Source organism: Hyla sarda, chromosome 4 (genome assembly GCF_029499605.1).
Source record: "Hyla sarda isolate aHylSar1 chromosome 4, aHylSar1.hap1, whole genome shotgun sequence".
NCBI lineage: Eukaryota > Metazoa > Chordata > Amphibia > Anura > Hylidae > Hyla > Hyla sarda.
In genome coordinates this window covers 166,389,182-166,412,670 of record NC_079192.1, presented here as the reverse complement: position 1 = coordinate 166,412,670, position 23,489 = coordinate 166,389,182, and the positions used below count along the sequence as shown (strand labels likewise).

General features: G+C 44.2%; 1 protein-coding gene across 1 annotated transcript; it reads right to left on the bottom strand.

The window, feature by feature from the left end:
- Positions 1 to 3,113: 3,113 nt before the first annotated feature.
- On the bottom strand, positions 3,114 to 21,565 carry OAZ2 (ornithine decarboxylase antizyme 2). Its single transcript, XM_056569837.1, is given in 6 exon segments — positions 3,114 to 3,586; positions 8,726 to 8,811; positions 11,467 to 11,642; positions 13,997 to 14,077; positions 14,079 to 14,154; positions 21,504 to 21,565. Coding segments are annotated over 6 exon segments (612 nt in total). The 3' UTR covers positions 3,114 to 3,455.
- Between the last annotated feature and the right edge of the window lie 1,924 nt (positions 21,566 to 23,489).

Genomic DNA, 23,489 nt, shown 5'->3' with positions numbered 1-23,489 from the left:
TATCCTGCTTCCAGGAGGAGCGAAGTTTGAAGGACGGGCCCTGCCTACCTTGCGAGGGGCTCGATTTTTCCTGGCGCCCTTGACCCAAGGGGCGAAAGGACCGAAAAGAGGTTGACTTACGAAAACCCCCACGAGCCGCAGTGATGCGAGCCTTGTTCTGGGGAAGCAAAGAACTTTTACCTCCTGTAGCCTGAGAGATGATGTCGTCTAGTCGCAAAAAGGCGACCGCCAGTAAAGGCCATAGCCGTCAGATTTCTTGGAAGCCGAAACGGCGTTCCAAGCTTTGAGCCACATAGAACACCGAATGGTGACCAGGTTGCCAGACGCGACAGCGAGCAGACTCCAACGAAACCTGGCATAAATATTCGCCTGCGTCCGACACCCGACGGGCAATGTCAGCCAGATCGTCCGGGGAGGCCCCGGACAACAGATCGTGACGAAGCTGAGAGGCCCAGACCGCTAAGGTCTTCGCCACCCAAGTGGAAGAAAAAGCCGGAAGCAGGGAGGATCCCACAGCTTCAAAAGCGTATTTGGCCAAGCGGCATCCGCCAACGGTAGAACAGTCCATTTAGAAATAAGGTCCTGAGGAAATGGACACAGAGTCTTCCGTTTTTTAGAGCCTTGGAAGCGCTTCTCTGGAAGTTTCCAGGCTGTCTCCAGAAGCACATCAAACTCCTTATGATACTGGAAGTACTTAGGAGAGCGAGGAGTGCGGGCAAAGGAGACCTCAGAAGCAGGGTCCGAGGGTCCCGTAGACAGAAAGTGTCCCTGACTGCAGACACTAGGCCATCCACCAAGTCAGACATGGAGGACAGTTCTTCAGAATCCGAATGAGGTTCTGAATCCGCCAGTTCACCCGGGGATCGGGAACGGGTAGTGGAGGCTCCTGATTCGGGTGACCGGGATCTAGAATGGTGGTTCGGGGAACGGGCCCTAGGAGAGCGGGAACGCCGCCTAGTAGCGGGAGATCTGGAGCGCGAGTGGCACCTATGATCAGGAGAGGAGTCAGGATACAAGACCCATGGGCGTCTGTGGGAGCGCTTGCGGTACGAAGAGACTGAGCTCGCTTCCCGAGGAGGACACAGGGAAGACTGCTTTAAGGCTGTAGCCACATCCTTAGAAGCCTGCGTCAGGTCTGAAATAGTCTGGGAGAGGGAAGCCACCCAAACCGGTGTCGGTTCAGGAGCCACGGACCCCGAAGGAGCGTCTTGGGCGGGGGTACTAGGGCGTGAGGAAGAGCAGGCAGAGCAAGTAGGTACAGCCGAAGCCCCCGAAAATTTAACCCTACACACTGTGCAAGCATAGTAAGAGACCAAAGCAGGGGCCGCCTGTCTGAGGGAAGGTTCTAAGCTGGGGGTAGACCTTGCAAAGTACAGCCAATTAGAGACAGAAGAACTGGAATGAGCTCACCCAGGTTCCTGGACGTCCCCACACCCACGGATATAGGACAGCCAGCTGGAATGGAGACAACAGGAGCAGCGTGCAGCAGCGTGGGAAGGAGTGAGGTAGGCTCCGGTCACGTGACCCGAAGGAGGAGCTACCATTCGCGCGCTTGCACGGGAGAGGCTGAGACAGCCTGTATCCTGATAGGCTGAATCAGCCCTCCCTGTGCCGGTGCCAAGAGTTGGCACTCAGAGAGCGCGAAGAAGGGGGCGGAGCTACACTCTGCCAGGACCAGGCCGAAGCCGCTGAGTAAAGTGTCGGCCTGGTACCCGGCCTAAACGGATGCACGGAAGTCGGCAGCCGTCACCCTCTGCTGGGAAGGCTGCCTGAGCAGAGGATTGTCCGCGGCGCTGGAACACAGCCGGGACCAGGGCATATGCTGACAAGCAGCGGCCTGGTCCCGGTCATCATGCGCCGGAGAAGCCCGCATTGGAGACCGCCCGCGGGGCGGTGCTAACTCCGGCCGGGACCAGGCCGGAGCCGCGGGCTAAATTAGCGGCCCGGTCCCGGCCGCACACGCCGCCCTGACATGGAAGAACCGGCAGCCGCCGCCACTGCGGGAGCGGCTGCCGGAGACTGTATGGCACACACTGTCTGGGGGGTCTGCAGCTGACTCACTATGTGTGAGGAGCTGCAGCCCCCAGACGAAAACGCACTGTGATCAAAGTCACCACTGTCCCTACCCCACTCATAAGGCCCCCCCAATAAAGACTGCCCCCCCTTTGGAAAGCCCTATACAGAAGAGGGAGAGGGGATTAGGGGCATAAGGAACTTACCTGAACATGGAGGCATACTTCCCTCCAGAAGGTCTGTCCCCAGAAGTCTTCACCAGACTAAGCCTGCTGTCTCATGCCAGGCTTCTTGAAGCGGGGCGAGCAGAGGCAAAAGGTGACCCGGACCCAAGGTACAACCTGGAGCTGGCCGGTGGCGAGGAAGGGGTAACGGACCATACACTGTGGTACCGTGCCCTTCAGTCACATGTGGGGAAACAGGCAGCACCATGCTCCTGTCCCCCCTACCTAGAAAAATAAAAAAGAAGAAAAAGTCTAAACACTAACACTAAAAAATAATAAAGACCAGACCTGGAGCAATCCAGATCCGTGTTGCCTCCTATGACACTAAGCTAAAACTGAGTGTCTCTAAGACAGGAGGTGGGGTATACCCTGCTGGGAGGGGCCGACTTCTTTTTTGTATGCCTAGTGTCAGCAAGATATACCCACGGTTCCTGTGTCCCCCAATGGAGCTGAATGAGAAATATCACTTGATAGGGTAAGTCTACACTGCTATGACACATCATGTTATGACCTATAGCTGTGAGGGATCATCATTATGTTGTCTAAAATTAAACAATATAGGACCAACAGATTGCAAGGCTGCAGAAATACTAATCCAGCCAAAGTGATGTAAAGGGTTTATACGGTTTACATTCATGTTGTCCATTCAGGATTTCAGTAAGCACTTCCGACAAACAAATGTGTGGCTGTTATTTGTTCCCTGGAAAGAGGACATACTGCCAGGGGTGTTTAGCAGCAGCGTATTCCACTCTTTCCACTGAAATAAACATGCAATCTTGGCTGATCCCATTTGAGATTAGGAGCCAGCAGATGTGTGCTCAGCAACATTGTTTACCTGCTATAACACATGAAAAAAAACACACACCAACAACAGACTGACTTTTAAGATAACTATTTTTTTTTCATATGCAGCTTCAACTACATTCTGAGTACATATTGTGATCACAAACTGCAAGGTGCTTGAAGTTGATGCTTTTGAACAAAACTGCAGAGAAAGTCAACAACAAAATCTTATTCATAAAACTGAAAGAAAGGCGAAAAATATCAGTCCAACGCATGACCATGCGCACTTGTCCGACCATGCGCACTTGTCCTCCCATGCCCAGGGGAAAAAAAGCAAGAAATTCCAAACAGCTACTTGGATACACACAAGGAAAACAAAAAAGAAAAAACTCAAAAACAAAAACTGAGCTACAAGAACTACATTTCCTCTTTATATCATTCTTCATCTGAGGAGCTCTCATCAAGCGTGTACACCATAAACAGAACTTCTGGACGTGCAGGAACACAGGGGTGCCCAGGGCGTACAATCTCAAAGCCAAGGAAACTGAACGTCTTGAGGAGTGGACCTAAAAAAAAAAAAAAAAGACAGATAAAGGTTAAAAAAAAACGGAAAGACATACATGTGTCCCTAAGACATGTAAAGTCATTTTTGCCAGTGTTTAATGATGCAACATAGATCACATGTAGCCTACTTTTCCAATGCCTTAAATTATGGCACTTTGACTATGCTAGGATGGATCACGTCATGTTTGAGCTAAAATTTGCCAGTCCATATATGGATACTGACAAAATAGTATCCAAAGAAATAGATTGAATGCCAGAACTAGTCTATATTTGGTCCAGTATAGCCAGTGGGTCTGCTATGGCATACCTTTGTACCACCAGTAATCTGATGTATACCGGAAATATACAGCCCAAGGCTCAATGCAACATTTTCTATCTACAGCTTTTTAGAAACTCCCATTTACCTAGGCACTTTATGAACTTTTTATAACTGAGTAAACTCTTTAGTGTTGCTTAGAAGCACAAAAGCAGGTTTTGACCCCTGTGTGTCCAGATAAACCTGCTCATGCTTCCTCTGTCAATTACACACAAGATTTCAGAGGTAAGCCATCTAATCCTTTGGGCCTTGTCAATCATTTGCAGTACCCATATGCAGGTCATGGCATATCAAAGGATTGTCTCATTAACAAGGTATAAATTTAGATGTGATACCACGGCTGACCAGATCTTAAAGTATAAATGTACACCTTTGGCAAACTCTTTAACCCCTTTACTCAACAGCCTGTTTTGACCTTAATGAACAAGGCATATTTTCAAAATCTGACATGCGTCCGCTTATTTGGCAATAACTTTGGAATGCTTTTACTGCGATTCTGAAATTGTTTTTTCGTGACATATTTTACTTTACATTAGTGGTAAATATATTTAGCGTTTTTTTGTAAAAAAAAATTACCGTATATACTCGAGTATAAGCCGACCCGAGTATAAGCCGAGACCCCTAATTTCAACCCAAAATCCCAGGAAAAGTTATTGACTCGAGTATAAGCCTAGGGTGGGAAATACCTCATCCCCCCCTGTCATCATCCAGACCCGTCATTAACATCCTCATCATCATCCCCTTGTCATCATCCCACACATCCCCCCTTCATCATCCCCTTATCATCCCACACATCCCCCCTTCATCATCCCCTTGTCATCATCCCACACATCCCCCCTTCATCATCCCCTTATCATCCCGCACATCCCCCCTTCATCATCCCCTTATCCCACACATCCCCCCTTCATCATCCCCTTGTCATCATCCCACACATCCCCCCTTCATCATCCCCTTATCATCCCACACCCCCCCCTTCATCATCCCCACACCCCCCCCTTCATCATCATCCTCTTCTCATCATTCGCCCTCAGTGGTCTTCGACCTGCGGCCCTTTAGAGGTTTCAAAACTACAACTCCCAGCAAGCCCGGGCAGCCATCGGCTGTCCGGGCTTGCTGGGAGTTGTAGTTTTGAAACCTCTAAAGGGCCGCAGGTCGAAGACCACTGCGGCCTTCAACATCATCCAGCCCCCTCTCACCCCCTTTAGTTCTGAGTACTCACCTCCGCTCGGCGCTGGTCCGGTCCTGCAGGGCTGTCCGGTGAGGAGGTGGTCCGGGCTGCTATCTTCACCGGGGGCGCCTCTTCTCCGCGCTTCCCGGAATAGAGGCGTTGCCTTGACAATGACGCAGAATTACGTTGGCAATGAACGCACCTCTGCGTCGTTGTCACGGCAACGTGACTATTCTGAGGCCGGGCCCGAAGCGCTTAGAAGAGGCCTCCCCGGTGAAGATAGCAGCCCGGAACACTATCCCACCGGACCACCTCCTCACCGGACAGCCCTGCAGGACCGGACCAGCGCCGAGCGGAGGTGAGTATTCAGAACTAGAGGGGGGTGAGAGGGGGCTGGATGATGTTGAAGGCCGCAGTGGTCTTCAACCTGCGGACCTCCGGAGGTTTCAAAACTACAACTCCCAGCAAGCCCGGACAGCCGATGGCTGCCCGGGCTTGCTGGGAGTTGTAGTTTTGAAACCTCTGGAGGTCCGCAGGTTGAAGACCACTGCGGGTGGGGGAGTTCACTCGAGTATAAGCCGAGGGGGGTGTTTTCAGCACGAAAAATCGTGCTGAAAAACTCGGCCTATACTCGAGTATATACGGTAATACATTTTGCGAAAAAAAAAAATGTGCATTTTTGTAGATTTGATATTTTCTGCTTGTACGATAAATAGCCATGCCGCACCAAAATTAATGATTAATTCACATCTACAGTCTACTTTATGTTCCCATTATTTGATAAACATTTTACTTTTTTAGAATGTTAGAGGATGTAAAGGTTTAGTAGCAATTTTCCAGATTTTCAAGAAAATTGCAAAATCTGATTTTTCAGGTATCAGTTCAGCTCTAAAGTGGAATTGAGGGGCCTTTATGTTAGATAACCCCATAAATCACCCCATTTTATAAACTGCACCCCTTAAAGTAGTCAGAATGACATTAAAAGAAGTTTATTATCCCTTTAGGTGTTTTCACAGAAATAAAAGCAAAGTGGAGAATTAAAAAAAAAAAAAATTTTTTGTAGATTCTTCATTTTAATCCATTTTTTTCTGTAACACAGTAGGTGATGACAAAGAAATAAAACTCAAGATTTATACCCCGAATTCTGACGTACTTCGAAATATCCCATATGTGGCCTTTGTGCTACATGTCTCGCACACAGGCCTCAGACATGAAGGCATGCTGTGTGGATTCTGGGGTATCCTTATAGTTTAGGATATTTTGTTGGCCTCATAAAATTACAGGGGCCTTGGGGTGCAAAAATATTTCTGGGAGATAAGTTGACGCTTTCATTGGTACAATTCTGGGGTACATGTTATACTGATCACTTTTTATGAGGTGGTATACATATAAAATAGATTCGGTAGTTGTTCAATAAAAATTTTTTAGGTCGTTAGTCATGTGGTATAAATGACGTTTACGTTACACTGCAGGTTGATACGATTACGTTGATAAATTTATATACTTTTTTATATTTTAGTTCAATTGTGGCATAAATGTATTTATTTATTTTTTTAAACCATGTTTGTAAGTCGCCGCTTTCTGTGAGCTGTAGCTTATTTTTTCACTGACGCAATTGTGTGAGGACTTTTTTTTGCGGGACAAGATGTAGTGGGGGGGGGGGGGGAACGACGACTATTTTTGGGGGTGTATTGTACACTTATATAATTTTTTTTATTTCTTAGATTTTTATCACATTTCTTTTATTTTTCAAATTTCTTTTTGAAAAGTTTCTGACCACTTATAAAATGTGTTCAATGTGCTGCCCATTGTGTTGGATTGTCAATGCAACCCTCTTCTCCCACTCTTCATACACTGATAGCAACACCGCAGGAGAAATGCTAGCACAGGCTTCCAGTATCCGTAGTTTCAGGTGCTGCAGAATGGGCAAAACAAAAATTGGAACAGGACCCTCAGTTTACGCAGAAGATTTTGTTCAGTGATTTTTTTTATGTGAATGGTGAAGTTAAACAAAACCACCGCTATTGGTCTGACACTAACCCACATTAGGCTGGGTTCACACCACATTTTTCAAATACGGTTACTGTATACGGTTTTCCGTTAAAAAACGTATGGCAAAAACCGTATGCCACCGTATTTCCCCGTATACGGTTCCAAAACGTATGTACGGTTCTATCAGTTTGCATCCGTTTTTGCCAACGGTTTTGCTATTTAGTTGGAATTAGTTTTCAAGCAATTTAATAAAGTTACTATTGTTCTATTGAAATTCCTTCTGCGCATGTGTCAACTCCAAAAACGGATTAGAAAAACCGTGTGCAACTGTATTCTGAAATTCTGTGTACGGTTCTCCTAGACAACAATGTTAAAAGAACCGCATACGGTTCGCATACAGTTTTCCAACCAGAGGCAAAAACGTGGTCGACAGCGTTTTTGCCTACAGTTGAAAAATCGTCAAAACCGTATGCGAGGCAAAACGGATACAACCGTACATAACATTTGGAATACGGTTTACAATGCATTCGCTATGTATACGGTTTCGAACCGTAAACGGTTACCGTATTTGAAAATCGTAGTGTGAACCCAGTCTTAGATAGATCCCTCCAAGACTGTTGGAACACAAAAATTGATGGTATGGTGTGGTATATGGGGTACAAAGATAGTGGGGCCATTCTTCATCAATGGAAACCTCAAGGCCACTGGATATGCAAAATTGCTACATGATGATGTGTTTCCCTCTTTATGCACTGAAGCTGGCACGTTCCCTGAGTTTTTCCAGCAAGATGGTGCACCACCACATTATGGGTGTCAGGTCCGAGCATTCCTAGATGAACAGTTTCCTGGAAAGTGGAGTGGTCGTCGTGGGCCAGTTGAATGGCCCCAAGCTCTCCCGATCTGACCCCCTTAGACTTTTATCTTTGGAGTCATCTGAAGGCAATTGTCTATGCTGTGAAGATACGAGATGTGCAGCATCTGAAACTACGGATACTGGAAGCCTGAGCTAGCATTTCTCCTGCGGTGTTGCTGTGATTGGTCTCTGGCCGGCTTCAGGAAGGCTCAGCTGTGCAGCCCAACTGAGCTCATTAAACTGTCACAGCACCCGGCAGCGCTGTGACAGTTTATTCTCATCACGTACATGTACGTGGTGTTGCGGGAAGTCATCCCTAATCACCACGTACATGTACCTGATTTTGCGGGAGGGGGTTAATATTAGTTCTTCACATTGAATAAAACTAGCCATCATGAAGAGGTTTACTGTTGCACATAATGTTTTCTTCTCTATTGGCTGATATAATGGTAGCAAAGCAATAAAAAAAAAAATAATATATCAATCTTCAATAGTCAGCTTAAAGTGTACCTGTCATTTAAAAACTAAATAAGAACACTTTTGACATGTGCCAAGAACAATAAGAATTAGCTGGGAGAAGCCTGCAGTAGCCCGTAGCAATCTCTGGCTTGCAGCAATCTCCTTCCAGAGACTTAGTGAGGCTGCAGGATGGAGATTGCTGCGAGCCAAGAAATGAAGAGCCAATCACTTCACCCAGCTCGTTTTCCCGATTGGTGGGGGGTCTCAGCACTGAGACCCTGACCAAATAATAATTTTTTTTTTTTTTAAATGACAGATACACTAAGATATGACAGAATCTTACTTTCACATACCTCTATCTTCTCGACTCTTTCTGAAGCAGATAAAGACATATCTAACTTTCATATTTTCTTCTGCAAACTCAAGTAGAGCCAGCAACCTGTTAACAGATCAAGTATATCAGATGAAGACCAAATACATTTTATCAACTGCTACAATAGCGCTATGATGGAGAAGTCAAGCATTTACAATACTATACTATATTTATCCCCTAAAATTTCCCTGCAATGGAAACAGAATGCAGGAGCAGAAGACTCCAGGAGATGGCCGGAGGCAGGTGAGGGGTCCTCCGGCCGCCATTACAGATGATAGGATTCCCGCGGGCAATCTGAGCATCAATATTAAGTGCCAAACTGCAGCAGATGCCATGATCTGTATTGATAAAGACATCTGAGGGGTTAATGGCAGACATCGGCACGATCGCTGTTGTCCGCCATTACCGGCGACTTGCCCGCATGATTTGAGCACCGGTACATGTTCATGACGTTAATGTACTACATGGTGCATTAAATACCACCGCACCATGACGTACATTTTCGTCCGATGTCGTTAAGGGGTTAAAACAAAGTGTAGAACTTTCTGGATAAATAAGAAAGTAATTTTATTGCTTGGAATAAATAATAAAGTATATGTATTGCTCGAAAAATGGAGACTCTTAGCGCACTTTTTGGTCCTTAATCCACCACATGGAGGTGGTCTCACTTCGGATGGGACCCTAACACACCTGTTCTACTCCCCTCTGCTGGGCAACATGCAGGAAACTACGCGCACCCGTGTATTAGGTAGTTGTGCTGGCAATTTTTCGCAATGCAAGTGAGGAGGAGTAGCACCCTCTTTAGCCATGCACCCCTTCCTATTAACAGTAGGTTTCTAACACCCTTAACGACCAAGAGCGTACCCAGCAGGTACCGGTTGCTATCAGCAACCAGGACCCACGGCTAATACCGGACATCACCGATCGGGCTGATGTCCGGTATTAACCCTTTAGACACTGCGATCAAAGTTGACCGCGGCATCTAAAACAGGAGAAAAAAAAAAAGTGCTGCTGGTTAGCTCAGTGGGCTGTTCAGGACCATGGCATTCCAATCAGCTGAGAGGACAGCGGGAGGCTTCTTACCTTGACTCCCGCCGTTCGATCGTCGCTCTGCTGCTCACGCCTGAGATCCAGGCTGAAGCAGCAGAGCACCGATAACACTGATCAATGCAATGCTATGGCATAGCATTGATCGGTGTATGCAATGAGAATGAGAGAGAGAGATTAAAGCGATAGGCAGCACTTTCTTCTCTCTCTCTATAATAATATATATATATATATATAAATTTTTTTTTTTTTGCGATTTATTTCCCATTTAAAAAAAAAAAAGTTAAAATATATATATATAAACATATGTGGTATAGCCGCGTGCGTAAATGTCCGAACTATTAATCAGCACGGTCAATGTAAAATAAATCCAAAATTGTGTATTTTTGTCACTTTGAATACAAAAAAAATTAATAAAATATATAAAAAGTGATCAAAGAGTCCCATCAAAACAAAAATGGTACCAATAAAAACCTGAGATGATGGCGCAAAAAATGAGACCTTATATATCCCTGTATACAGAAAAATAAAAAAAAGTTATAGGGGTCAGAAGATGACAATTTTATATATACTAATTTTGGTGAATGTAGTTAGGTTTTATTTGATTTTACTCCTTAAAATACAATTATAAATAAATTAGGTATCCTTGTAATTGTAAGGACCTACAGAATAAAGATATGGTGTCATTTTTACCGAAAAGTGTACTGCATAGAATCGGAAGCCCTCAAAATTTACAAAATGGCATTTTCTTCAATTTTGCCCCCACAAATATTATTTTTCTGGTTTTGCTGTAAATTTTGTGGTGAAAGGTCATTAAAAAGTACAATTGGTGGTGCAAAAATTAAGCCCTCTTTTGGGTCTGTAGGTGCAAAATTGAAAGTTATGATTTTTAGAAGGTGATGAGGAAAAAACGAAAATGCACATACAGAAAAACCCTGCGTCCTTACGGGGTGGATCCTGCATGTCACCCAATCAGAGGCTATATGCCCAGTAAAGGTGCTTCGAGCAGCATGTTAGGGTCCAATCCAAAGTGAGGCCACCTCTGGGTGGAGGATGGGTGGACATGTTTTGATCAAAAAGTGTACTAAGTGCCTCCATATTTTGATCAAGAGTTCTGCTGCAACCTTCTATTTGTATACTTTATATAAAGGGAAATGTACCCAACCATGTCGCACAGCAGGGCCGGGTAAACAGACACCTATGAAAAACCCAGGGACCAATGCTGCACTGCTTACATGTCGTGTAAGAGGCTAAAAAATGTAATATATATTATATATGGACCATTCTATGTGGCATGGATGTGTTATCTGGGTTGACAGACAAACACAGGAGAGAGCGCCGAGCACAAAGGAAAAGCCTCTAATTTTCATTTTCAGGCTTACCATTGCTTCTGTAAATAAAATGCAGTATTCTCAAGTAATTGTTTCAATATATTCATATGCAGCATTTCACTGCTGAAATTTCTGATAGTGAATTTTTCCCCCCATAATATGAATATTGTTGGTTCTGCAATCCTCGTTTAGATATACAAGGACAGTCCCAGAAAGTTCTGCAACAAATATCTGCCATGCGTGAACTTACCCTTAGTGTTTTTCAATATACAACTGACAATAAGTTATTCATATGTATTACTTTACGTAAAAAAACAACAAAAGAAAGAAACTTATTGCATACCCCTCTTTGCTCCCTTCAGCTAAGATGCCCTCAGGTATTTCCACAAAGAGGCTCTGATTTGACAGCATGGCATTCCATGAGGAATGTTTCACCTCAGTGACCTTATATTGGAAATGGACGAGGTGGGGCTTCCCATCATTCCCTGGGAGATCCTGAGAAACCGTAAGCTTCTCGTCCTGCGTCAAACAATAGACAAAACAAGTTAGAAACTGGAAGTCTGCAATATAGTTCTGAGGACTTTTAAGGTTAGTCAGGGATGTTACATGATTAAGTAATATAGGTCTTTTATATAACATTATTATTATATAATAAAAGCACAAATGGCCCTGTATATGTAATCTTTATATTCAGCTGACTAGTTACTTGCACTGACAGAGGGAGCTCTAGACACATTGTAAGATGACAAGGGTTTAGCAGGTCACAATAGGATGATGTAAGAACACTGTAACAGAACACCCTGTACTATTTTGAGGACTTGCAGACAACTGGGAATCCCAATACAATCATACCAAGGAGAAAAAAACTGAGCTACAAGGTAAGTTCATGTAAAATCTACTGCCAGAGAAGGAACATTAACCTCAGAGGCTACAATTTTGCCCAGCTTGTCATTAAAGGCAATAACAGCTTTACAACTGCCACATGTCAACCCCCAACAAGACATACACAGATTATTGTCAACTAAACGTGCCATATGTCTAATGTACATTGGTGCGGGGGGCTACTGACATTGTCCCCAACAGCAAGTGAAAGGAAGAGAAGGATCAGGTCCTGAAGGGAGGTAAGCTGCTGCTACGGAAAGATAGATGTTAGTAGGGAAGCAGCCTCCTCCCTGCCAGCAGATGGGGGCATGATGCAAGCTTATAAACTACATTACTTATCAGGGACAAGTGACAGACTTCTTGAAACTGGGGGGGGGGGGGGGGGGGGGGGGGGTTGTGGAATAGAATAACAACAAGCACAAAATACTTTAACTACATGTCTTCTGGCTCTGTTCACATCTCTATTTTACGCACACGAAAAAAACAGAAGTACAATATTATGCTCTAATATGAAAAAAACAGATAACAGGAACATCTGGACCTTAGAAAGCCTTAAAATTAGGTCAATGCAACCTCAGATGGCAACACCACACAGCAGATTACGCCGTGTCATGGAAAAGCCATGTGCGAAAAAACAACAAAAAAAAAAAACAATACATATATACACACCAAAAATCATGTTTTTTTTGTCACCTTAATCAGTCTATCACATCGTTCTGAAGGAACTTTGGCCACTTTTCTTTACATAGTTGCTTCAATTCATGAGGTCTGTGGGCATTCATTTATCCAAAGACTTTGACTTGGCCATTGCAATAGCTTTTAGCCATTCTGTTGTAGATTTGCTGATGTTCTTGGAATTAATAGGGGTGTTTTATTAAACCTGTGTAGAGGAAAGGTGGAGCAGCTGCCCACAGCAACCAAATTGATTCTTTCCTTTTTTTTTAGAGGCTCACCACAGTCTTGGTTATTCAAATTCATAACTCTGACACTAGGATGTGAGCGCTCTGCATGAGGCACCGCTGCCACGCTACAAAGGAAGTTGGGTGTAGCGAGGCTTCAGTGGTGCATAAAGAGATGTGCTTACCTCCCCCTGGCTGTTATGTCCTAGTAACGAGAGACTGAAGAATTTGAATAATAAATGAGGCAGGGGAGCTTGGTAAGGCAGCTCCCCGCCTCCAATGCACGCTGAAGCGCATTATGAATAAAATTATTAAAAACATACATAAGTTTGGACAGAAGCCACCAATAAAAGTAAGTGACCCTTATTTTGCAGCTATTTACCCTCACTATAACCCAGTGTACTGGATTTGGTGTGGGTAAACTAGCTGTAAGTTTCCCTTTAATGACTGCAAGGTGCCCAAGTCTTGTGGCTGCAAAACAAGCCCAAATCATCACCTCTCTTGTCAGTTGTTTTAAGGCGTTTTTGTCAATGTGCTGTCTTTGGTTTTCACTTTGTAATGACACCTTTCATTCTACCACACAAAATGTACTGCACAACCAAAAATGATCTGTGCAGGGAAACTGAAAAGAAAAACAAATTTTTTTTTTTTTGCACCTTTTAAGAGTGGGGGTTTGTTTTCATGCAGTGCACTTTACAATAAAGCTGACATGTTGGCCGCTATTTATCATTGTCTTTAGACAGTTTTTGGGTCTACAAAAGGCACAAAAAAGGTGCAAGCAGGGTTTATTTGCGCCTTCTTGGTTTACACATTTCTGCAGATTTTGAGTTGCAATCCACTGGTTTTGGCAATACACATGATATGGAAGGGTTTTATGAACTGCGCCTTTTTGTGAAAAACAATACCGGATTTATGTAGTTATTCTATTTTATTTAACAAAATTAAGAATAGAATTAAGAATATCTGTGCATTTATAACTGCTCTCAGAAGTGATTGAACATTTCTGTATTAAAACTTCACACCACTCTTAGAAAGATCATAAACGCCCTTATTGGGGATCATTATGTCAGAAATGCCAATAATCCTTCTTACCTTATAAATCACAGCTGGGAGTGCAGGATCCCTGCTGTCCCCTCGCCCACCGGGGATCTTCAACAGTGGGTGAGGGGCATCAGGAGCACCACAGAGGCCCGGGAATGAGGTGCCTGCAGCACTGAAGCTGGGGATTGCTACTCAAAGGAAAGATACTACTGCAAAAGAAAAAAAAAAAAAAGAAAAAGGTTAATGATTATTACACACAATTGCTCATAAGTAAGTATCTGTCTGGTTTTCCCATAACAACCAATCACAGTTTAGCTTTTAGATCTTCCAAGCTCTGGTAAAAAAAAGCTTTGAGCTTTGATAGTTTTTTTTTTTTATGGGCAATCCAGACAGTACTTATCCTCAGACAGATTGATAAATCTTGGTCAAGTAACAAACCTTTAATCAGATTAAAACTAAATCGTGACATTTAAAAGTATCACATATAAATTCATTGCTACCAAAGATTAGGGATCGACCGATATCGTTTTTTTAGGGCCGATACTGATAATCGGTGGAGGTTAGGGCCGATAGCCGATAACTTATACCGATATTCCGGTATAAGTTATCGGCTATTTATCCACCCGCGACACCGCTGCAGATCATTGATTTAAAGCAGGCGCTTTAAATCAATGCACTGCAGTGGCTTTTGCGGTGCCATAGGCCGCCGCCACCACCCGCTTCTCTCCCCCTACCTGTCAGGGTGGTACGGGCCATCCATCCTTCCTGTAGTGTCCGTCGGCATTCCAGGTGGAGGGTGAACCGGTCCGGGCTGTACTTCTCCGGGGGTGCTCTTCTCCACTCTTGGCAGGCTCCGGCCTAGTAACGCAGCATAGACGCCGCTGCGCAGCGACGCACCTGACGTCACGGCGTCTATGCAGCGTACTAGGCCGGAGCCTGCCCGGAGAAGAGCGCCCCCCGGAGAAGAAGTACAGCCCGGACCGGTTCCCCCTCCACCCGGAATGCCGCCGGACACTACAGGAAGGATGGATGGCTCGGACCACCCCCATTACGGGTAAGTTTAATTTTTTTTATTGACTCGGAGGGTGGGGGAGGGGCCCGACCGGTATAGCGGTATGGGCAAAAATCCATACCGTGGGAGGGAAAAAAAACGGTATCCGGTTCATACCGGTATACCGCCCAGCACTACGGTGGGAAGGTTCGACGCGGTGCGGTGGGGGCGGTGCGGGGCATTATCGGCTTATACCGATAATGCCCAAATTCGTGATTATCGGACGATAATTGGTCGATCCCTACCAAAGATATTACTTTGCTGAAAGGGGTGATTGCCATCTGGGAATAAGGGCTCAATGGCACGTGTATCAACTATCAAAACTATGCTTTTACAAAAGAGGAATGCACACACAGCAGTTTATTCATATACACTTATTGGGGAAGATTTATCAAAACCTGTGCAAAGGAAAAGTTTAGATCAGATGGCTTCTTTCATTTTTGAAAAAGGCCTCTGAAAAATAAAGGAAGCAATCTGATTGGTTGCTATGGGCAACTTTTCCCCTGCACAGGTTTTGATTAATATCCCCCAATATCCGCAGTTGTATTTTTCACCAGTCTCTGTGAACATACTGGGTTAATGCATATAAGTGAAGGGATTTAAAGTAATTTGGCTGGCACATGGGCACTACAGCTGCAACAATGTATTTGATAACGATACCCCTTTGGCATGTTCTAGGGGCACAAACTATACCTGTTTCCAACCTGTCTGACTGTGACTATTACTGGTGCCACTGTGCTACCTACCGTAGCTGTTACTGCTATGCCGGAAACAAGGGTCACTATAGCTGTTACTGTCACTGCAGCTATGGCTGGTAGTATGACAACTGTTACCTATATGAACATGGCTGTCACTTCAACCACTGCAGCTATGGGTGACACCAGTGTGCCTGGCACTGTAGTTGTTGAGTTTGAAATGAAATATACAAGATAAAAATTGTTTAGATGCACAAGTAAAGGAACTAATCGGCATTGCTGCAGAGATAAGAAAATGAGTGCAGCAGGTGTCAAGTTCCTTACATCAGTACTAAGAGCTGAAGTGTCAACCAGATGCATCTAGGAGGTGTCCACTGCCTGTTAGGGGAATTCTGTCTCTGGCAGCAGAGATTAGGACAGAACATAGGCAGTGGGGACGGAGATTCTGATGGTGCGGGCTGCTCTCAAGCATTACACTCTGAACATATAGGCCGGCATTTATCATTATTGTGTTTACCCTTTTTTTCCCCGTCTATATTGGGCGCAAGTGTCCTTTTATGCACCTTTTGGATAACACATTTCTGCTGATTTTGAGTTGCAATCCACTGATTTTGGCAATACACATGATATGGATTGGTTTTATGAACTGCACCTTTTTGTGAAAAGGCACAAAAAAAAGTTGCAAAGCCGCCAAAAACCTACACCAGCCCAGACTTCGCTTAGCTTTTTGGTGTATGTGAAGAGTGAAATTTCAGAAAATGTTTATCTGCACAAAATTTATCAAATGCTCTGCTACCATTTAATAAATTTGGTGCTCCTACACATTGCCAGCACACAAAAAATAGTGTAGAAAAATGCTTCACTTACACCTACAATGATAAATGCCCCCCATGGCCTGTGATACTTCTCCAGCCTGTGCAGGTAAAGTCAAGCCTCTCTCTTTATATTTAGTCAGCTCTCTCTAATAGAAACAGTCACAATCATCTGGATACACCAGCCTAACATTTGAGCTCTCTTCTCTGAGCTCATACACATTATAGGCTATATTCACAAACAGTATTTTGGGTCATTTTTAATGACAATTGATTTTTCAACCTTTTTATGGCTTAAAAAAAATATATACTAAAAAAAATAAAAATAAATAAACAGCTGAAAGAGACTGTGTGAGAACATAGTCATACCGTATTCAGTGCCAGAAAAATGAGAGGGCATGGTGTCTTATTGTGTCTGGCACTAATGTCTAAAGGATGTCTACAGGGACAGGAGAGGGGAGGATTACAGGTCAGGGGGCAATGTTTAGGTCAGGAGTGTGACACTGCTACTCACAGGGAGGGGAGGGCAGCATTGTACTTGCATGTAAAGTGTGGGCACAAGAAGTTCAGCATGCACAGTGACGGCAAACAAGCAGGGCAATGGGCAAAGCCCTTCCCTGGTTCTCTGAGGACAGCAACCACTGGTGCACAATGAGCAGGGCACCACGAGGAAGACCGACAACAGTAAAATTATTTAAACACCTATGCCAACCTCCCACAAACAGGTTCTCTGCAGTACTGAATGGATGGGATTTGGAACTTGTGGATGATGTAGAAGAGGTTTGTTATGTATTGGCTGTCTTAGCGCTAATTCTGTTCTTTAGATCAATGGGTCCCACTGCTTAGACCCCCAATGATAAGACACTTAAAGGGGTTGTCTGGCGAAATTTAAATATTTTCTTATTGTCCACAGGCTGCCTAATAAAACAAACTCCACTCCCTTGTAGCTCCGATACCAGGGCACCCTGTCCATGGCCAGTGACTCTGCTTTCCCCTGAGCGTCAGAGCATAGGGGGAGATTTATCAAAACTGGTGCAGAGTCAAAGTTGCCCATAGCAACCAATCAGCTTGCTTCTTACATTCCTAGCCAGGCCTGTGAAAAATGAAAGAAGCAAGCTGATTGGTTGCTATGGGCAACTTTGCCTCTGCACAGGTTTTGATAAATCTCCCTTATAGAGTCTATAGTTGGGGAAACTGACAGTGCCCCTACCATTTACTGGCCAGTGATTGGCACTGTGGGTCTACAGCTCCAGCTGTATTGGTAAAGCAAACCATAAGTGGAGACCGTCCAGAGGCATCCTGATTCCGGAGCAACGAGAGGAAGGCAAGTTAAAGTGTTATTTTATTTGGCAACCTGGGGACAATAAAAAGATATAACATTTCACCAGACAACCCTTTATAAAAGCACCACAGCATGGTTTAAATGTAGGCCTAGGTAATTAAACAAATTATTTGATTTCAATTGAAATTAAATTGCCCTTTCAGTGCTGAAAGATAGATTTTTGCCAAAATTGTGAATTTTATTTTGGCCCCACCCACCTGGCAGCAGCTCCTCCTCTCATATGGGAACAGGCAGTGCAGCCTCCAGTTTCCTCTCCTATGTGAATGGACATTTCCCCAGTGTTACCATCAACCTTCCCCCCCCCGTCTTTTCTTATTCCCCCACTTCAGTTCTTTTTCCTTCTCACAGATGCTTGGTGCAGTGTTCCAAGTAACACTGGCTCCAGGCTTGTTCCATACAAATTAGTGCAGTATTGTCCCCTTAATTTCCCCCAATTAGAGGGGTGATTAAAATACCTTGTGGAAAAGCCACAGGCCCTGATGGACACACAGCAGAGTTTGGTATGATGTACCCACAGTATATGCCATAAATATCTGAAAGATGTCCAGATTGCAGCTGCTGGTGGTGGTTAGGCACTTGTAAAAACAGTGCAGTAGCACAAGATACACTGCTGACTCGGGAGTTAGGCTGGGTCCACATCACTTTTTTCAACTACGGTTCCCGCATACGTTTTCTATCAAAAACCGTATGGGAAAAAAATGGATGGAACAGTATGGGAAAAAGTAAACCGTATGCGTTTATAGGACGTATGCATACGTCCAATCATCCGACACATTCGCGCAATTATCGGCAAGGTAATTGCCGATACCGATAATGCCCAAAATCGTGATTATCGTCCGATAATATCGCCCATACCGATAATCGGTCGAACCCTAGTATGCATACGTCATATCGATCTCCTGATCGGGAACGGGACCCGGCTGTTAATCACACCTGGAGTCCCGCCGCAGCTGCCGGAGCCGTGATCGCGCCGGTAACGGCAGCATTAACCCCCTAGGTGCCGTGATCAATCCTGATCACGACATCTATGGTGTTGACAGGGGGAGTGCTCTCCCCCTGCTCTCCAACGGCGGCACCGCGATACAATCGCGGGTCGCCGTTGGTTGCTATGGCAGCAGGAGGTCAGATCATGACCTCCTGTATGCCTGCTACGGAAGCCTGAGAGATCTAGCCAGAGGCTGGATTGTGAAGCTGTAGTATCTGCAGCTCATCAGGTCATACTGTGCTGCAGTACAAATGTATTGCAGCATAAAATTAAAAGTTCTTCAATAAAAGTATGAAGTGTAAAAAAAAAAAAAAAAAATGCCCCTTTCCCAATAAAAGCCCTGTATTATTACCAAAAAAGGATCAAATCATATACATAATAGGTATTGCCATGTCCGTAATGACGTGTACTATAAGTATAATGTAAATTATCCCGCACGGTGAACACCGTAAAAAAAACAAAAAAACCATCAAAATAGCGGAATAGCGGAATAAAAAAAGATCAAAAAGATAGCACGTATCGCAAAAATTATACCAATGAAAAGTACAGCTCATACCGCAAAAAATAAGCCTTTATTCAATGGCGTCGGACAAAAAATAAAAAAGTTACGGCTGTTTGAAAATGAATGGCAGAAAAATTATTTTGCTCAGAAAAGGAAAAAGAACATAGAAAGCCATATAAAATGGGTATCGCCAGAATATATATAACATCACTTTTACCGCACATTGTACACTGTAAAAAAAAATAAAAAAAAATAAAAAATGTTTAAAAAACGCCAGAAATTTTCCAGTTTTTCACAATATTTTTTGACGTTTTCCACAAAAAATGCTGCATGTGTCAACAAAAATGGACCACTTATATAAAGTACAATATGTCACGAAAAAACTATCTCAGAATCACTCCGCTCAGAAAAAGCGTTCTAAAGTAATTACCATTTAAAGAGATACATGTCAAATTTCAAAAAAAGAGCCTGGTCATAGAGGTAAAAAATGGGTCCGTCCTTAAGGGGTTAAAAGCGCATATAGTTCCTTCCGTTTTTATTTAAAAAAAAACAAACGTACGTTTTTAAAATTAAGTCCATTTTTAATGGGAGGGGTCTTGGGTGTGGACTTAAGGATGCAAATGCGCATGTGCAAAGAAAAAACACATACGGTTTTGCCGTATGGAACCGTATACACGTGCGTTTCCCATTGACGTCCATGTTAAAAAAAAATAAAAAGGGATGCGGTTGCAATACGGTTTTTAAACTGGAGTCAAAACCATGGTTGAACACGGTTTGGAGTACTGTTAAAAACCGTAATGCAAGCAGACCATACGCAACCGTATGCATCAGGGTGCATACGGTTTGCAATGCTTTGCCTATGTATACTGTTTTCAATACCGTTCCGGGAGCCGTAGTTGAAAAACGTGATGTGAATCCAGCCTTACATAAACAAACGGAGTAGCTCACAGAACCATGCTGTACACGGAACTTCCAGAATCATTAATAGGACTTATATATCGCTCTGCAGCAGGCTGGAGGGGCCCTGGATCTTAAGGTGTGGGAGAAACCCATATATATCAGACATTTATTGTGTATTCTCTGGATGCCATAAATGTCCCAGATGGGAAAACCTATTTATGTGGCTTCATTCATTTAAGGTCATTACTGCCAAACTTAAAATCATTTAACCAATTTTATGCCATTCACAAGCATATGGTGTCCCTTCAGCCCATTAATAGTATTTCCTCCTTGGCATTCCATTCAATCAAGGAAATGTTGCCTTATGTCTAGTGCACTGGGAAGGACACCAACTAACCCAAACAATACAGAGTACTGGCAAAGGAAGATTAGGAAAAAAATTATTATATTTTCTATCTAGAACACACCTAATGATAAACCTCGTATCCTCTTGTCAAAACTGTCCCCCCCAGCTTGCTACCAAGGATCGATTACTACATTTACACCTTTGACATAAGCATTAAAAGGAGTATTTCATGAAAACAAATGTTTTTCACATCAATCAAAAGTTAAAAACAGATTTGTAAATTACTTCTATGAAAAATTCCTAAGCCTACCAGTACATATCAGCTGCTGAAGTGGAGTTGTTCTTTTCTGTCTGACAACAGTGCTCTCTGATGACACCTCTGTCTATCTCAGGAACTGTCCAGAGTAGGAGAGGTTTGCAATGGGATTTGCTGCTACTCTGGTCAGACAGAGATGCCAGCAGAGAGCACTGTTGTCAGACATAAAAGAACAACTCAACTTTAGCAGCTTATAAGTACTGGTAGGATAAAAAAAAAAACTAACTTTCTGGAGCCAGTTGATATGAAAAAAATGAAAAAAAAATTTCATGGAATACCCCTTTATGTTCACACATACAGGATCCTGCGCAGGATTTCTAACTGTCGATTAGAATGATCAATCATTTAGTTTACATTGAAATCTGCAGCAGAAAATTCTGTGCATCAAATCTGCGTACGTGTGAAAATACCCTTAAGTGTACAGGTTTTCTAAATCCTGACTCGTATATGCTTTTGCTGGGAATTTGGAAGGGGTGTTCCAAATTGCTTAAAAACAACAATGCAGCATTCCTGGGCTGTAAAATAACAGAGTTTACTTACCTCCCCTGGTCCAGCATTGGCGCTCCGGCCCACCCAAGATGCCTGTGTTTCTTTACCTTGATAACTCACGCTTCTTGTTCTGAACACAGAGGTTGCAGTGTGTTGAGAATTTCCTCAGGAGAGCACGCCATCATGGGAAGTACTGCGGCACTGATGTGGGACCAGGAGGATGGGTACATTACATTCTGTTATTTTACAATTGTACAGCCTTGGGGCCTGCATTTAGGTGTACAAGTAAATCATAATACCCCTTCAAGTTAGTAGAGGTCCTCGTTCTTTTTGTAAGGGTTGCACATACCAGTAAGGTTGGTTAAGTCATTCTTGAAACATTATATAAATCTCCAGATCTCTCTAACTACATTTTAGGAATGACTACTAAAGGTGAGTGTTCCACAATGTTAAGCAGAGCACCATTTTCAAGCAATATGGGGAAGAAAAAGGATCTCTCTGCTGCCGAAAAGAGTGAAATAGCTCAATGCCTTGGACGAGGTATGAAAACATTAGATATTTCACGAAAACTTAAGCGTGATCATCGCACTATTAAGAGATTTGTGGCTGATTCAGAGCACAGATGTGCAGATAAAGGTGACAGATCCATGCATCGGATCAAGAGCAGCTGCTAAAATACCATTACATAGTAAATATATAAGTTCTAATATTTTGCAAAAATGTCGCCCTTGTATCATCATGACACTCCTAAGGGGATGCATACAATCCTGTATACTACAGGGGAACTCGACCAGTCAAAGAGTTCAGACAACACCTGATATGAAGTTAAAAAGACAGTGTTTTTATTGAAATTACAGTCAATTAAAAAACATAATATGCAAAAGTGGAGAAGTACTGTAATGGTCAGCCAATACAAAAAAATGGGGCTTGAAGAAGGGTTGCTATATCCTAGTAACCATAGGCTATCCAATGAAGAAAGTGCAGTATATCAGCAGCATTTACAATAAAAATACCGTATTTTTCGAACTACAGGATGCACCGGCATATAAGACGCACCCAATTTTAAAGGTGCAAAATCTAGAAATAAAAGATTCTGCACCCAACAGTGATCTTCAACCTGCGGACCTCCAGATGTTGCAAAACTACAACTCCCAGCATGCCCGGACAGCCGTTGGCTGTCCGGGCATGCTGGGAGTTGTAATTTTGTAACATCTGGAGGTCCGCAGGTTGAAGACCACTGGTATAGGAGGTAGTACTCACGTGTCCCCGCCGCTCTAGACCCGTCACCGCTGCCCTGGATGTCGCTCCATCGCTGTTGCCACGACCCCGTGGTGTCCGACGCTCCGGACTTCTTCCCCGGGAGCCACGCTCTCAGTCGCCGTCATCACGTCGCTACGCACGCCGCTCCTATTGGATGACGTCGAAGGAGAGTGCAGGGGATCGCGGCACGGAGAAGACACCGATGAGGCAGGTAAGGTCCCTCCCGGTGTCCTGTAAGCTGCCCCCCCTGACATGTGCTCCTGACTTATAATGCCCCCCCCCAGTCATGTGCCCCTCACATATATAATGCCTCCCGTTATGTGCCCCTCACATATAATGCCCCTCATTCCCCGCCCCTCCATGCGTACGCCCAGAAGCAGAGCAAAGCATCGAGGAGAAGGAGGAGGACCGAGGATGACGCGCGCATGGTAAGTGACCAGCGGGACGTCATCTTCGGTTTTCCGACCACCGCTCCCCAGCTCTCGGGACCTACTTCTATGGCCAGACCGGAGGAGCGATGGTCGGGACACTGAAGTGGGGCAGTACCCAGACATACACTGTATATGGCTGGAGGCTGTATGTATGTGGGGGAACACTGCCTACCTAATGTGGGGGAACACTGCCTACCTAATGTGGGGGAACTATACTGCCAACCTAATGTGGGTAATCAAAAAGGAAAGCAGAAGGCGCTCCATGTGCGGGATCAGCAGGTTAGGCCCATAGGGAGGGGGAAGAGATCTATCCCACACCGCTTACCAGAGTTGGTTGTGTGCACACACACACACACACACACAACAATGGGAAGCGCCTGAAAGTGTATGTGTCCTCATCCGCAGCCCTCCTTGA